This window comes from Leptonotus elevatus, chromosome 21, assembly GCF_054856555.1.
Source record: "Leptonotus elevatus isolate MCC_2025b chromosome 21, RoL_Lele_1.0, whole genome shotgun sequence".
Lineage (NCBI taxonomy): Eukaryota > Metazoa > Chordata > Actinopteri > Syngnathiformes > Syngnathidae > Leptonotus > Leptonotus elevatus.
Window position 1 is genome coordinate 5,000,459 of NC_141259.1, and position 17,630 is coordinate 5,018,088.

The 17,630-nt window shown below is 38.7% G+C and overlaps 2 protein-coding genes across 4 annotated transcripts in view; one reads left to right on the top strand and one right to left on the bottom strand.

The window, feature by feature from the left end:
• Window positions 1-17,630, bottom strand: part of sema5a (sema domain, seven thrombospondin repeats (type 1 and type 1-like), transmembrane domain (TM) and short cytoplasmic domain, (semaphorin) 5A) — a 146,504-nt gene that overhangs the window by 51,232 nt on the left and 77,642 nt on the right. For all 3 annotated transcript variants that reach the window (XR_015092160.1, XR_015092159.1, XM_086066381.1), the window contains exons 6-9: window positions 12,761-12,859; window positions 7,761-7,974; window positions 5,195-5,480; window positions 3,023-3,158 (exon numbers count right to left, since the gene is read on the bottom strand). Coding sequence is in view for 1 of the 3 variants with exons in the window: in XM_086066381.1 (XP_085922507.1) it covers window positions 3,023-3,158; window positions 5,195-5,480; window positions 7,761-7,974; window positions 12,761-12,859 (735 nt within the window). In the remaining 2 variants the exon portion in view is untranslated. The remainder of the gene's footprint in view (window positions 1-3,022; window positions 3,159-5,194; window positions 5,481-7,760; window positions 7,975-12,760; window positions 12,860-17,630) is intronic.
• Window positions 14,435-17,181, top strand: LOC147155636 (uncharacterized). Its single transcript, XM_086066403.1, has 2 exons — window positions 14,435-14,544; window positions 15,759-17,181. The coding sequence occupies exons 1-2, from the start codon at window positions 14,542-14,544 to the stop codon at window positions 16,674-16,676; spliced, it is 921 nt and encodes a 306-aa protein (XP_085922529.1). The 5' UTR covers window positions 14,435-14,541; the 3' UTR covers window positions 16,677-17,181.

Below are 17,630 nucleotides of genomic sequence, written 5' to 3' on the forward strand. Positions count from 1 at the left end.
CATCATCGCCCTCACCACTTCAGCAGACGGGAAATGCGCGTCGTCAGGGGCAGCACCAAGCCTTTATACATGCCTGCTCTTATTGTTTTTCTCCCAGCAAAAAGACACACTGTATGAACATATATCATATTAAAGCATCTCCCTATAGTGGTTATAGCTCAGTGAGATTGGCCTTGTGCACATGGGGATCTGTATGATTACATATCTGCCATCGTGACAAGGCACGCGTGACACCTTTGAGCGGATACATGGAGATGGATGTGTGTGTTTGGCCGTTCAGTCCAGTTGAGGTGAGGGACAGAACCATCATTTGGCGAGTGTGCGCGAGTGTGTCCCTCTCACCTTCTGTTATCTGCGAAGATTGCAAGAATCTGAGCCACTGAGAACTCAGAGCCACTGAGTAATGACATTGGAATTGCATGTTTTGAAAAATTGCTTATAACATAAGGGCTCAGCATTGCAACCACAAGGTGAAATATTTGAATCCTTCTGGAAATTGGGACTGATTGTTAGAAAGAGGCACTTCCAAAACTGTTCCATTTATCTGCACCTTTCTTAGTATATGACTCATCAAGGATGATGGTGGGACCGGACCATTTTTTGGACCCATTGTGACTCAAACGAGAATAACTGCTCAGACAAAAGTGAAAAAATTATGGCTTGCTCTGTTTATGAAGTAGGATATTAGAAATAGATGACTAGACAGCCATTTAGATTCACATAGACTCAAATAGCAAAATGAGAAAAATTATGTTGTCATTTTGAAAAATACAAAATATGAATACTCATGAGAATTTGGCTCATTCTATACATGTTTAGGAGTGCTTTACGAGTAATAAACATGCCAGAAAGTCTATTCCAGCACAGAGGTTATTACAAAAACGTCCAGCCAAAATAAATAAATAAATCAATATGCATGATTTAAACAGGCTGAGGAATTTTCTCCGCACATCGATAGGTTGTTAGGCTTTAACTTAATGATCCGGATGTGTGTGCTGAATGATGGCTTCACAGTCTTAATGAGCTCTATTTGGCAGCAGTCTATACCCCGATATTTTCATGTAAACTAGAGAAAGCCTGGTTTTAAAGATGTCTGCTCATGTGTACAAAGGGATGAAGTAATAAAATGGTCTTACCATAAATTCTGTGCTCATAAATCTAATCCTGCAGCATTGACAAATTGATGAAGATGTCACTGAAACTGAGATAAAGTGCGCGTCGGCCCAGTGGTGAGCATCAGCTATTGTGGACAATTTTAACGAGAAATGGAGATGGCAACGCAGGAGAAACTTTTAAAAGCACATCTCTGGGGTGTATCGCCAGTATGCTGAGAAAGGGGAATACATTGCGAGGGAAAATGAGTTCCTAGAAGGGGAATGACTTTCATTCAAATAGCTTGTTTGCAGACACGTGAAAGTGTGACAGCGCTGAGTGGCTTTTCATGTTACTGGGTGTTTGCTGTGATTTTTAGTGTAAAACGTTATCACATGAGTGCTTCTGCTTGCAGGAAATATGCACAGAGCAGGCGTGCATGCTGGAACGTGTGTGGCGCCGAAGGAGGCGGCTCACCGATTGGCAGCAATGCCTTGGAGGGATTTCAATCCCTCATGGAGAGCGGTGAGGATTATCTGGAAAACTCTACGCCTAAGAGCCACTTCTGCTAATAAAACATCCCCCACCCCTTTTGTGTAATCAGTCGTGAGGATAAAGTGCCTCAGCGCTGCTTGTGTAGAACAAGGTTACTTGAAGTCGACAAGGTACTGGGAGATATTTTTAATTATTGATGTTAAAGTTTATTTGAATAGGAGGGTTATTAAGTGCTATGTAAAAGTGGATTACTCTTGAACATGACAAATTGGATATTATTTAATTATGAAAAATAATTTAAAAGAAAGAAGCTGATTGAGAATGGTCGGACTCAACAATTTGCTTTTTAGAGTGTAGTTCAACGTGACTCGGTAAAATCAGATCTAACTAGTGGTGCAGGTGGCAAAATGCAATTTTTGTTTATTTGATTAAGGCGCATTTGGTGCTCTGTGGACGTGTGTGGTGGACGTCATTCATGGGACAATCCATCTGAACCACTGCTGAAATGAATTCATTGAACAAATTATAATCAACTGTTTTTTTTTTTTAGGGGTGCCAGGTGATTAAATTTTTTTAGCGTTAATCGCATGACTTCAATAGATAACTCACAATTAATCACTTATTGTATATCTGTTCTAAACGTATGATAAAATGTACAATAAAATATTTTTTCTAAGTTTCATACTCTTGTTAACATAAAAGAGATTTTTTTTAAACTAATATAAATATGGTTGCATTTTTTAGTCATTGATACAGTAATTTCATTAATAATTCATAAAATTTAGTTAAAATTAAAAAGATGTAGATGTAGATAAGATATTGATTCGTATTGAGGTAATTTTTCTGCCACTGGATGGCATAATTGCATTTGTAAGACGTTGTTGACAGCTCTTTTCATATTAAGAGCTATCTAATCTTTAAAATGAAGTAACTTGTGCACATTTTTTAAATTGTAAAATACAACTTGACCCCAGCCCCCACAAATATATGCATTATTAAATTTAATACTGCAAAATTTTGACGTGGACGTGTCTGCTGCATTGCGCCTGGAATTCCCCCAGTACAGGCTTTCCAAGTAAGGGGCGGTCATTAAAAATGTTTGGGGCATTAAAGGAACGTTACATGAACTCAAAATTAACATACTAATTTAGACACCACTGTTTTTTTTTGCAAGGCTGTCAATTGTCAACATCACATACATGGTGGATTACATCTTTCACAAGGGTAAATCTTGCAGTTTTTCTGCCAATGTCATGCATGAACCCCAGCGAGTCTATTTTCTGTTTCCTCAATGTCAAGCCTGCTGTGTCCTCAGAAAAGGCTACGTTCCAACCTACAATGGCATCCATCCACGCACACAGACTACACTTTGCGCTTGACTTGCGCCGCAACGAAAATAGAGCCCATAAAGTTTAATGTTTTATTTTACATTTACCTGAAAATCAGGGTTGGGGTTGGGGTAGGGCAGCCAGGCTGAGCGGGAGTTCTCCTGGTACTTGAACGGTCCGTTGAAGACCTGCGATATGGCACTGAGATTGAAGGCACACACAGCGGATGCAGCGATGCTGTTTCTGAAAGTCACAAAGCGTAACAAAGGAGGATGAGAGGACATAGAAGATGATGGACGAGAGACAGAAATAAGCGACCACCATAGCCACAAAGTGCATTTAGCATTGCTGCGAGTCAGTAATACCCATGAAACACACCCGTAAGGTCAACTCCATTGTAAATGATGGCCAGTATTGGCTCGTAAATTCAAGAAGAGGACACAATTAAACTGTTTGGCTTGTCTGATTAACTGCACACATCTCTACTGTGAAATACAGCTTCGACTTTTCAAGCTGTCACTTTCAGCATGTCCAAATGTCGTTCCGCTACAGCGGAGGAAAAGATTGAGAGTACAGTTTTCATTTTCCACTCAGACTTGGCCCATGTGAATTAAAATCGGCTGTTTATTAAAGTTAGTACCTGGAGGCGGAATGTTTCCGATACCTTGGAAAAGACTTTGTTTCCAGCAATTGGGAGCTGTTGAACATAGATTAGTCAGCTCTTAGTAAGTGTTTGCGTCTGCTTGTGTTGGAAAAATGACCAAAGTATTGCAATGTAAAATAAATGTATCCCTTGATAATTATGTATCTCCCACATACACTAAACAGTAACCAAAAGTAACTGGAGTTATGTTTTTGATGTATGGTTATTCAGTTGAACATCTGTTTATGTCAAACATGTCAACACACTTGTAGGCATGACATCACATGTTATTTTGGAAGCGGTGGAAGGAGTGAGAAACCCAGATGGCTTGACTGCTCGTCAATGAATGGGAAACACTCTCATGCCAGTCGCACAAAAGTCTGCAGCGTGAACCACTACAGTTCAACTGTATATACCAGGGATCTGCAATCTGCTGCTCTGGAGCCAAATGTGGCTCTTTAGTTCCTCTCTGAAGTTTTTTATTTTTAATTAATATTATTTCTACATATTTATTTGGGGCGGCACGGTGCATGACTGGTTAGCACGTCCGCCTCCCAGTGCAGAGGACGTGAGATCGATTCCGGGCTTCGGCCTTCCTGGGTGGAGTTTGCATGTTTTCCCCGTGCTTGCTCCCACATTACAAAGACATGCATGGGAGGTTAAATGAACACTCCAAATTGTCCATGGGTGTGATAGTGAGTGTGGATGGTTGTTCGTCTCTGTGTGCCCTGGCAACCAGTTCAGGGTGTACCCTGCCTACTGCCCGAAGCCAGCTGGGATAAGCTCCAGTGACCCTTGTGAGGAGAAGCGGTTAAGAAAATGGATGGATGAATGGACATATTTATTTATATTTTTTGATAAAATATTCTTTAAATGAATTAATGATTAAATAAAAAAACATGAATAGATAAATATTCAAAAAAATGTCAGAGTACACATTTTTAAGTTGTCAGAAAAAGAGAGACGAAAGGTAGATGAAAAAGTAACAAAACAAAAAAACAACAATGACCATCAAATGTCCCAAAAGATGCAAAAATAAAATAAAAAATACCATGAAATGTCCATGAAACTGCCAAAAATGTCAGAGAATTGAAAAAAAAAAAGTCAGAAGAGAAAAAGTTGAAAAAGTAACCATAAATGTCCAATGTCCCAGTCTAAAAGTATTAATGTTGAACGCTGCATATTGACTAACAGAATTATTAGGCTAGCTAACGCCTCGCTGATGACCTCTCACATCATCTTAGCAACAAACAAAAAGGAGTTTGCCAAAGTGTACGCTGGCCAGACCTAAGAGATGAACTAGCTTAGCGTTAGCTAGAACAAGGCTACAAGTAAGTACAACACCATGGGGATGGATTTAAAATGGGACCCAAATGAAAACGACTATGAAGTGTTTTAAATTATTATTATTATTTTTTAAGGAAAAGTACAATAAGTAATTGGAGTTGATTTAAGAGAATAGCAAGTGCCGATTTTGGTAGCGAGTCCAGACACTAGGAATTAGCAAGCAAAAGCTTCTAAACCATAAGTATGTAAAAACTTTGTGTATAGGCCAAGAAAACCGTAACTATATCTTTTAACAATACCCAATTCAGTTAAGCAAAATTTGGTCCAATTATATGTTGGTAAAACTCACACATTGGTAGTAAAGATGCCGTAGAGCAGCTCCAGCTCAGGCAGGTAGAAGGTGCCCTGCAGCTCGTTGTAGTTAAAAGGGATTTCTCCCGGCCGCGAGCAGTTGAGCCGAGCCTTCATGAAGGTCGTCCACGTATCCTCCAGGAGGAAACGGCCGCCGATGTCGTTCTTACAGACACGGCCGGCACGAGAAAAGACGGTGCGACCACAGTCGTGCTCCACCGCGTACTCCCGAAAGAAGAAGTACGTGAAGTTGCCGATATCGTAGGATGACACAAAGTTTGGTTCTGTTGCGGAAGAAGAGAAAAATTCTTAGAAAACTGTTAAACAGATTCACTCAGTGGGTATAAGCATGCAACACACCAAAACAGCAGGTGATCGGGATTAATAACTACAGGCCATGTTATTAATGACTTTGCATTTCAATAGGAACACTCATTTTTCATTCTTAAAGGTTGAGATGAGCAATGGCCAGAATAGGTGAAACGTAATAGTTCTCACTCTGTCAGAAACACGTAACCCCAGCGACACCGCCCCAGCAACCACGTTCATCTTTTATGTATGACATTATTAGATCCTAACCGCACACTTTATTCTCCTTGGCAGTGATTTAATTCATCTTTAAATGGAAGTGTAGCAGCCCCTCCCTCCTTACTTCAACCTTCTTATCCTCTGCACATTTACAGGGCGGAGCTGGAGAAAAAAAAAACAATCTACCCACCGTAAAATTAGTTCTTAAGCACCCATTTTCCCAGGGGTTGTCATGGAGTAGCACATGGAGACTTTTAATTTATTTTTCCAATTGAGCTTGGATGTTGAATGCAACAAAACGTCAGCAGAAACGACTGTCTGACCAAATACATTTTGCTTCCTCTAAGCCAGACACCCTAAGCTGTCTTAAACTCTCAAAAAGGCACCAAGGTGCTATTTTTTTAAAAGTGTATTTCACCTTCATGGAAAAACTGTGGAATTACAGTATAAGCGTGTTGCTCCAGAATGTGATGGATATGAACACATATAATAAATAACTAAAAAATGTGGCTAAAATGAAAAAATTAATGGCTGCAGTATTTTCCAACTTAATGAATTAGGGTATGAAAGTAATTGTTCAACAAAGAGGTATTCATTACTACTTTGTCAGCTATGTTGAAAACCCCCCAAACACTTCTAATACTATAATATAGTTACACCACTGCAACGTAAAACTCTAATTATAAACATATCATTAAATTAAAAATCCAGGTTAGTAGATGGCCACAACTTAGCCAACCAGTAAATTTTTCGTTTAGCATTACAGTGCCGAAAAGATTTTGTAAGAACTGTTCACTTTCTTCTTCAAAATCCACATCAACATTTTTATATAATTGTTATTATTATTCATCAGGGCCTACATCAACACTGCACATTTATTGTGAAACTACTGTTATTATCATAAAAAAAAAAACACACAAATTGTGCGCATGTATTGTGATGGAAATCAGAAATCTTGGTCAGGCTCGACATCACAAAACTGTTACAACAAATAGTATATTATATTGTATAATATCAAATAGGTACGTGTGTTTATCATTACACAACATGCAAAAAAGTTTGATACCACACCTGCTGGTTTGCCATTTTTGACAATATAAAAACTGATCTTGTTTGGCAACATTTCTTTTTTGTTGTTGTTGCTGATTTTGACTCTTTTCCCACATAAGAACAACATAGAAAACAATTTGGGGGGTTATCTCATGTTTTTAGTTGTTATAGTGGACACCAGGATAATATGGCTGTAACGTGTCGTAACCTTACCAAGCTTGTATACAATATTTTTAACATGAACATCATGCAAATCAATTTGCAATTGTGATTGGTAAGTTAAGATTCAATCATGAACCAGAAGTGTTGATATCATCCAAATTAAACGTTTTATTGGTTTAGACACGCAAATATGTCATGTCCACTGAACCATCTACGGGTCTAAAGGGGTTATAGTTTTTCATGAACACTGAAGAAATTGTCATAGAGTTTGTATAATGGTGTAAATTTCTTGTTGCTCAAAATGTTTCAAGAGTCATCAATGTCTCAACTGATAGCAACAAAAGCACCCCCTGAAGTGAAAATGTCCAAATTATGTCCTAAGTGTCGATATTTTGACACTGACACTTTTTTTTTTCTCCCAGTTTTCCCACAAGGAGCTATAATGGACTGCACTGACAAGTGTCTGAGGAAAGGACACCATTTAACACACCTGCTCTCCATTTACTGAGACCTTGTAACACTAACGAGCCACATGACACGGGAAATAAAAATGGCTAATTGGGCCTAATTTGGACATTTTTACTTAGGCTGTGTACTCACATTTGCTGTCAGCAGATTAGACACTATTAACTGTGTGTTGAGTTATTTTGACGGGAAAGTCTGTTTAGCAGCACTCTGAGGAAAATGTAATTTCTATAGTGTTGTCCCAGGAAAAGATAGAAGCATATTTATGAAAATGTAAGTGTTTTTTTGTGAGATACTGAATCCATTTGTAAAATGGTAAAGCCTATTCTGTTTTCATTCCATTAGCTACACCTGCCTACCATTAAGCCACTTGGAGTTGTACTGGGCAGTGCGTAGCGGTGGCAGGCCGCCCAGGCTGCGGTAGATAGCGGGGTCTCGCCCGGAGAAGTCCATCGCCGTGGCTGCGTAAAGCTCACCGCTGGATGTGATGAGTGCGGTGGAGTTGTGGAGGGGATTGTAAGGACACCGAGCCATTCCACTTATCTGATCGTGGATCTCGGTCAAATTGGTGAGCTGAAAACACAAAGGAGTAGAAAATAGTAGGAAAATGGTCATTGACAGAAAACAGACATTCCCAAGACCATGTAGAAACATTATTATTTGTCTTTTTAAAACAAGCATCCCGAGGGAACTCAAACAAAATAACAGGCAATGTACTTGCAAATGAGATTCGTTTCTTACTTATTTCTAAAGAATGGATCTGTGCAGAAAAGCTGGCAGGAAAATATAGGACAGCATATCAAAGGGCAACATTAAAATACAAACCAGCGAGCTATGTTAATGTTTTGTTTTCTGCTGCTAGTATGCAAATGGAACAAACAGAAAAGAATCATTACATTATGTTTGGTTTACATAGCACACACACAAGATATGTGAACAAAGCTTAAAAAGGAACAAACATAATCACAGGGCAGCTTTGGACTAATTAGCAGCATAAACCACACAAATGTAGCAGCTGCCAAGTCCAATGATGTCATAAAATATGTGATAAGACGCCAGCTAATTCCAAGGCTCCTTAAAAGGTCTGAGTTTCAGTGTTTCCTGTTTGCTTTGTGATGCTGTGCAGCTGCTCGTCTGTTTAAAACATCACTTTGCCAGATCTTTTAGAGGCTTTTCGATCCCAATATAAACCTGACCTATCTTTGACAACCTACACTCACCATGGCATAGCTTTAAAATGTATTATTTCATAGTTTTCATGTAAACACAATACAAAAGGATTAGCTTGGGGGAAGTTTATTTAAGTTAGCCTTGAAGCAGTGGAGCGATTCTGGATGCAATTACTTTCCTATCACTCAAAAGTTCCGCACGTATGACTCAGTACCGGAGGCACAAGTCCTCCAGTGTTGGTCCAACTCTGCGCCTTGACCCGTTCACAGCTCAATTTCCTCTCTGGCCTCACATTTTTAGTAAAGATGTAACAAGTTTGCCCGTATGGCAGGCCGCACTCCATTCAACAAGCGGAAAAAGGCCACTTCTTGAGCCAATTTTCGATTTGGATCAGAGCGGGTTCGTGTTTGCTACGTCCACGTCTGCTCCACCCAAACCACAACAAAACACAGCAGTTCTGTCTGCCCGGCTGCCCTGAGATGAAAGCTTGCTATTGACTGAACTCCTCCTGTGGGCCGGACAAGTCAGTTTGGGGCCATTTAAAGGAAGAGCAATGACAGATCAGCTGTGCATCCAAGAGGAAATGAATATAAAGGTAGTCTATAGTGAAGCCAGCAACTGTGCAACAAAGACATTGAAGTGTCTCTAAAAGCCCAGAAGAACGGCTTATTAAACGCATAAAGAATGGGCTTGATGTTTGGTGCTACTGAGAATTTAAAGTTACACAATGTAACATGAAACCTAGCCTCAAACATAACTAAAAGACTGTTTTCATATTTTATATAAATGTACACACATATAAATACAATTATTTATCTAGGTACAGTTTCACCAGCCATTTTCACTGAAGCAACCCCCTTCGCTCCCAGCTGTTTTACTGGATTTTGACTGATTTTGCAAGGCTCACAGAATATTGTGTTCTATTGCTATAAAAACATGGAACCTACCAAAATAAATATTAGAGTCTCTTCTTTTACCAGGAAAAAAAGGAAATCTGTATATGTTACAGTTTTGCAGCAATTAGCATTAGCATATAGCCAAGTTTCATCATTATTCACAAATCTGTTTAAAACAGTGGGGGGGGCAAGAGCTTGTTGCAAGATGGCCATGATTGATCTATTATACTCTGCTGCCGCCTGCTTGTAATAACTACCATTGCTTTAAGCAATAAGTACATCTTTTGGACCAAAGTAATAATTAAAAGAAAACGTATTTACATTTTTATATAACTGTATATCCCACACAATGTACCACAATTAGCAGGTAGAGATTTTCAAAAGTTTGGCTACATTATGGCCAAAGCCCACAAGACATGCACAACAAGTTGCATGCTGTTTTGTTGAAATGTATTTATTAACGTGGGATAAATCGCTTGACATGCAATAAATCTTAAAGTCATGCTGTAATGATCCTTGAATTTGTGAAAACGCCTTTAAAAATAATAATATCATCTTATAATGAAACAGAGCAGTCGGACAAAATAAAGGGAACGTCATGAATACAAAAAAATAGAAAAAAGAAGTTGACTGAAGATTGATTCTTGAGGAACACATTAGGCTGAACTCATAAATTTGACTTGCAGCCTTTCAAAGAAATTGTTTTCTACTATGTAAATAACAATACAACCATAATATAGCATGTTTAGATAGACCATTAGCATATAGCTTGTAACAGTCAACAACACTTTTCGATCAACAAAAATTGACCTATTAAATAGAACAAATAATCAAGTAAATCCAAGCTGATATTGAAAAATTGTATTATTCAAATGATAATTTAGTTGGCTAAAAATATTTTCAAATACTTTTGCAATAAAGCATAAAATTGAAATATGTCTAATGATTAGGATCTAGTGACTAGATCCTAATCATTAGACATATTTCAATTTTATGCTAGATTCTAGCATATAACCACCCTTATGAATGGGAGTATATATGCACATTTCCAAATGGAAGACATTTCATGTGTGCATAATGAAAGGTTCAACAAATCTGATAAAGGAAAAAGCATATAATGAGAAATGGCTGCTATATCTGAAAATAGTAAGGACTATGAACAGGTGAACCACAAAATGAACTTAACTTAACTTAATAAACGTATGGGGTGATAATAATTTGATCAGACACAGGAGAAATGTTGATTAAATGCAAAAGCAACGGGTTGTGGATCATTCAGTATCTCATCAACAACTCTAAGCTAATTGAGGAGTTCTCTGATGTCTTCATTAGATCTTTCAAAAACATCAAAAAGCCCAAAACGCGTCACAATACCGCAGAGGGGTATTTGTACGCCAGCATTTTTGAAAGGATTTTTGATATTATTATTTAGGAATAGTAGTCAGAATTTGCAATTCCTAGCTGGAGTTTTACAAGTGTTCCTCAATTTTTGATACACATTCCAACAGCAGGGCTCCTTGTCTGATGAAATTTAGCTCAAGCCTTCTCTCTTTCTCTCAAATGAGCTATGATTTCTGCAGTGATCCATGATAAGTGAGTACCTTTGACTTTTTTGGAGCATGCTTATCAACTAGCATAATAAACTCTGTAGGAGGAAATAAGAGAAAAAATCTGATGCATTGTAAACATTTGGAATCAAACCAAATTTTCCCAGCTTAAAATAAGAATATCATAAATAAGAGTATAATGGTCCATTTTCTTGTATTTTCTGATTCTAATCCATTTGGGTGGGCATCTTAGTGACTAGATAGAAATATTGTATTTTTATTTGCTATGATTACAAACAAATAGATTTAAAAAAAAAAAACTGAACATCCATAGTGACTCACCAGGTGCTCAGTATTTAAAGTCGTTTTTTCACTGAATACTTGTTTTCTAATTTGGAGGACTACTTTTATCCTATTATTCAAAAGTAACAGCACTCTTATTAAGAACAATCTTTGCCCTACCCACCTTTGAGTCACATTAAACCGAAGTGTCAACTATAATAACATTCCCTCCGTATACAACCATCATCATTTTGTGCAATTTAATGTCAACTGTGTGCCAACAGACCATCAGTGGGTTAATGTGATGTTTGATGATATACTGCAATAATAATGTCATGACATTTTAACGTTTTTCCCCGTGAGAAATGTCAATGTCAGTTTTATTTGTATAGCACATTTCATATAGCAAGCATAAACTGTGCTTCGGGATAGAAAACAAGATGGCAATACATTAAAACAAACAAGCAATACAATAACCAAACAAACAAAACTAATTAAAAACTAACTTCCAAAGGCAAGAAGTTCCACAGTGTTGGACCATAATAACTAGTGCTGCCACTAGCGAATATTTTAAAATCGATTAATCTATCGATTATTCAATTAATTAATCGACTAATTGGATTCGTTTTAATTATGTATTGAAGTGTATTATAAAAGCATTTTTTTTTTCCTGATTACTGTTTATTAACCAGTGACCAGAGATTGATGTTTATTTTGTAATTCCTATTGGTAAAAAAGGGGGATTGGCGTTGTACTATGTAACCAGTTCTGTCATTGTTTTCTAAAGTAAAAGCAAATGTTTGCAAATGTCTTATTTTGATTAAACACAGAACACAATCAGTCTTCTTTCATGAATGACTACAGAAATAATTGAATAATTACTGTTGATATGCTGAAACCAGCCATTTTCACTGAAGCAATCCCCTTCGCTCCCGGCTGTTTTACTGGATTTTGACTGATTTTACAAGGCCCACAGAATATTGTGTTCTATTCCTATAAAAACATGGAACCTACTAAAATAAAGATTTGAGTCTCTTCTTTCGTCAGGAAAAAAAAGTATATTTCTATTTCCATTATGCAGCAATTAGCATTATAATATAGCTAAGTTTCATCATCATTCACAAATCTGTTTAAAACACTGGGGAAAGAACCTTTTTGCAACATGGCCCTGGTTGATCTTTTAGACTCTGCTGCCACCTGCTGGCCGTTTTTGTAATAACTACAATTGCTTTAAGCATTCTCTTCAGATCAGATGCTGCATCAAAGCCTTCTGTATGGTCTAGCATTAAAAAAACCCATACAAAACGTAAATTTGTATTTGGGACCATGGCAATGTGTAAAATAGACTTTTTTTTTAATACGTTTTGGGGAGCAAATGAGTTAAAGACTTTTGGGGCACGGGTCCGTGTTAGAGGAGGAAAATTAATATATCATATATAATGAAGGCAAAAGGTTAGCTGATACCGTTCGATTAGTGCAGATGGGAGTGAAGGCATTGGTCCCGCAGGTAAACAGCCTGTTCCCATTGACAAGCAGCACCCGGATGTAGTTCTGGCACTCCTCCTGCGAAAAAACAACAGAGAACGATGGAAGTTAGCAGCTGGAGGTCGATCCAGTATCTACCTATTGACAAGCATGAGCATTAGGCACAGGGACGAAATCACACTTTGCGCTGGCAAATGAGAATGAACACCCGGAACCGTGGGAGGGTCACTCTGAAACGTGGTCGGGCTTGACATCATACCATCAAGTCTAATGCTGCTCAAGTCTATGTGAAGCACATCTGAGTCAGATAACTGACAAAACACAGTAAAGGCAGGGGACGACAACTCAGGATTGGCTTAGAAAATGGTCTTGGTCGGTCAAAAAGTGAAATGAGTGTAGATGCAACCATGTTTCGTTTCAGCTTGCTGCCCCCTCCGTGAATCAATTCACTTTGTTCTCGACTGCGGTTAAGTACACACAGCACCACTCTATTCTTGACTCTGTCTTGCGTTCAGACTTTGGCGTGGGCCTGCAGCAAAACACTTAGCGAGAGCCTCACGAGAAATAAAGCAGGGTGACAATGTGATTGATTTATCGAATGATTGATTGCCGGGGTGAACTTGGCCGTCAGCCTTTCAGCAAAGTTTTGCTTGAGATGTCCATGAACAAGCCCAGGACAAATGGAACAACAGCAGTCAGTACTCATGTCACGAGTGCAGCGATTGTTTTTGTTTTTTTGCCCCAGATACACTAATTCTCACATGGTTCTGTCGTTTGAATAGGGTTGATGAACGGGCCCTTGTAGAAATCTAAAAGCAAGAAAAGCTGCTCGTGTCTGAGACAATTGTGATGCAGATGTGATTTAGATAGAAATTAATGATCATAATTATAAAAATACAATTATAATTAATTAAAATGTATTAGTGCTTGGTTTGGTATTGCACAAAACATATTAACAATAACAATAATAATAATATTAATAATCGTTTCAAAAATGCCTACCTGATCAACATTTGTCATATATGATGACATGGCTATTTCTCTTGAATGCCAAATACCCACCAATACTTTTTATTGTGAATAAACTCAAGTATACGTTTACCACTTACCAATAGCATAATTGCCATGGATATATTTGCAATGTACAGTCGAAGGTGGGATTTGAACCTGCAACCTCCTGGTTACTGGACAATGCACTTTACCAACTGCTCCACTGAGCAGTATCAGATAGGTGGTAATAATAAGTTGTATGTTTTGAAGTGCGAGTGGAAAGTGGGAAAAATGTCATTGTCTGTCCTTTTGAAAATGAATGGGAAAAAGTTGATATTTCAGGTTAAATTGTGCGAATACTGTATTGTGAAAGCAGACGATATATACCCCGGGAGGTGTGAATTTTTTAAGCGAGTTGATATTTGAACAGTGTAAATCGGAAGTATTATGTGGGAGTTTTTTTTTTAAGCCCGTATCCCACTGATCGCTTCACCAAAAGTTTTAATGGTCGCAAACACTTTTTGGCCAAGGAATTGTTCATCATGTTCAAAACTTCCTTGCGACAAGGGTTTGTTCAAAGTCACATATGTTCAAAAGTTCTTAGCAATAAGAGTACAAGTAGTAAAGAGGAAGCAGCTATGTTTAGCTTGTAAGATTTGTCTCCCTTGTTGAATTGGAGATCCGACTTCAGGAAGAGGGCTGATTAAAATCCTGATTCAGAGGTTGTAACAGCCATGGACGGGCGCTACTAGCTAAATGGATGGGTGCTCATGGTAAAGCCCACACCAATCTTCCCCCTCGTGTGATATAGGAGGAATAGTTTAGACTCTCAAAATGTGTCATTTGCTGACACTAAGTACAGCAAATGTATGTTTTTATGAGTGCTCATGTACGCGTTCTCATGTCAGCAGTTGCGACATCTATTGGTGCATTACTACAGTTTGATTGCTATAGCTGTGCTACTTGAAAGCATTCAGCTATGTACATTATGCTTGTGTAATTGCAAGTCTTTCTAACAGCTTGGCCCTATAATAAATAATGGCATAGTTAATATTTTCCCAGGCTTACAGTCTTGTTTACGTCTCAACTAATGTTCCATGACTATTGTAATACACAGGCTGTTAGTTTTGTTATAGAAGACAAGGCAAACAGCCCTGTCAAACTCAATTATAGTTAATAAAATATACAACAGAAGAGCAGATAAGTGAATCTGAGTGTAATATTTGTTTGTCGAAAATGTACTTAAAAGCACAGGCGCAATGTCTTTACAATAGCTTACTTGTGGTATATTCTGCCAGATAAACCACAAATGGCTTGTCAGCAGCAGAAGGAAGCCCTTTATTGCTATTCTTAGTGTAAACCACATGAGTCTTTTCTCACAGGGGAAGTGAGGAAAACAATTTTACACTCAAGGACTGAGGTAGGGTTAGACTGTAATTCAGGAAAACCATCCCTTGCCGGAAAAGCCTCTGCCTGCTTGTGAAAGGTCCAAACCATCCTCCACGTCAAGTTAACTACAGGTTGACACAAACAATCAGGGATCAAAGCTCCTTGGTTTACTTTTAAGTTTTATTTAGTTGTAAAGCAGCTGTTTGGTACATAAATATGACAACACAAAAAGAATGTTCACTTGTTAGTGACAAAAGCTGGAGCCGGTAGAGTCACACTAAGATACATTGGTTACGTCACTCGACAAAGGTGTGACTATAAATGGATAAAAAAAAAATGTGTTTTAAGTTTATTGCACCCTCTATTTTCTTTATGCAGTTATTGATCAGAGCCACTATGTCACAATGACAACTCTATGATGTCACCTACACTTAAAAGAACGATCAAGCAATTACTTTCATGCTATCCGCATGTGAGTTTTCAACTTGTGTTAAAGTATCAAAGACTCGTCTTCCAATATGGTTGACCGTATTCATTCTTTTTCGCGCTGTCCCTCTGCGACCCATGTTACAATCAGGTTTGTGTGTGTGGGTTCCAGCTCCTCAATGTCAAGGAGAAAAAGTTGGCACTGGATGGAGGTCTATTTGGGATGAGCAGCAAACAGAAACCTTCCAAATCAGATAAGAAACCAACTGTTCCTTCCCATCAAAACGAGCCACGAAAACAAATTGTGATCTGTAACCAAGGAGTCCTTTACAATGTTCGAGTTCCACGTGAGGAGGCACGTGGCGATCAACTAAGTCTGTCAACTTCTGAGTACGAGAGAATCCTGGCAAGAGCGAGGGACCCGATTATCTTGGCGAAGGAGAAGGAGGTTGGGGAAACGGCTTCTCAAAAGAAAAAAGATGATATTAAGGCTGCAGAAGAAAGGAAACTGAAGATGATGGAGCAGGACCGTTGCTCTGTTAGGCAGAAGGAACAAGCTGACACGCAGTCCAAAATGCAGAGCTCAGAACGTTATCGGCACATGCGGTGCAAAGCTCAAATGGTGAACGACAATCAGATTCTAAAGCTGGACACGTATATCCAACGTTGCAAGATCCAGGCTGACGTCGACACCCAACACGAGTGGAAAAAGCGCTGCGAGGCCGTTGCCGTTTCCAGAGAGAAGGCGGACTTTGAGCGGGCGCTCAAGTGTCATCAGGAGGCGCTCATCAAGCATGAGGAGAGGGGGAGGAGGCGGAAAGAGGAGGGCCGCCTTCATTTACAGGCGCTACAAGAGCAGATAAGGGAAAAGGAGCACGCCGCGGTCGTCAGGCGTCGAGAGAGGCTGAGCGGAGCCAAACACGTGTCTGACGAGGTTCAGCTCGAAAATAAGTGCATCGATGAGATCAAGGAGGAGAGGCTGAGTGATTTCAGAGCTTGTGGGGTTCCGGACAAATATTATGGTTATGTCAAGAAGAGGACTGCGGAAGATGGAGCGAAATCCAAGAATTTCCAGTATCACTCACAATGAAGTTTGACAAATATGCCGTCAAATGGATACAATTTGCTTTTGAAGGAGTAAAGTGAGGTGCACTGCAAGCTACACATAAGACCAAGCATCAACCTTGGTGGACTAGGCAGCTGCAAGCATTGACGGATACTACAAGTTTGTAAACAATGACAAATGACTTGGACAACAGTCCATTGCAGACCAAAGAACCCTGTAAAGTATTATTACTTGATTACATTGCAGTTATTTAGACAATGCACACCCCTGCTTGTTTTTCTTGCTGGTGCTACTGATAGTTGTACATGTTTTACAATGTTAACCTGTCCATCTGGTGGATGTGGTAAACAGGACATTTGTACAATTACATGACATTTTTGTTTATTTTTGTCGTCAGTTACTAAAACCTACCACAACAATCCTTTTATTGTCTCTTCTCTATTCTCTCTGCACTTCTTTCTCCCAAATATTTAAAGTGTAAGTCAATCTTAAACATTTCTTGACAATAATATGCAATATGTGACCTCACTAATCTAAACATGACATTCTGATTAATATTAAAATTTTGGAATATGAGTTATAAAGCAAAAAAATGCAGTTTTTGTCCATCTCAGGGAGCGGCCATTTTGCCACTTGATGTCGCCTGAAGATGACATCAGTGTTCCTCAGGTCTCAGGTAACAATCAATCACAGCTCACCTGTTCTGAAGGTGAGCTGTGATTGGTTGTTACCTGTTCTGAAACTGAGCTGTGATTGGTAGTTATCTGAGACCTGACCTGACCTCATCTTCAGGCGACATCAAGTGGCAAAATGGCCGCACCCTGAAGTGGATAAAAACAGCTGGATTTGGCTGCTTAACTCATATTCCACAAATGTAATATTAATCAGAATGTCATGTTTAGACGAGTGAAGTCACATATATTATTGTCAATAATTTGGGGGGGGGGGTTGACTTCCCCTTTAACTCTAATAATTCAA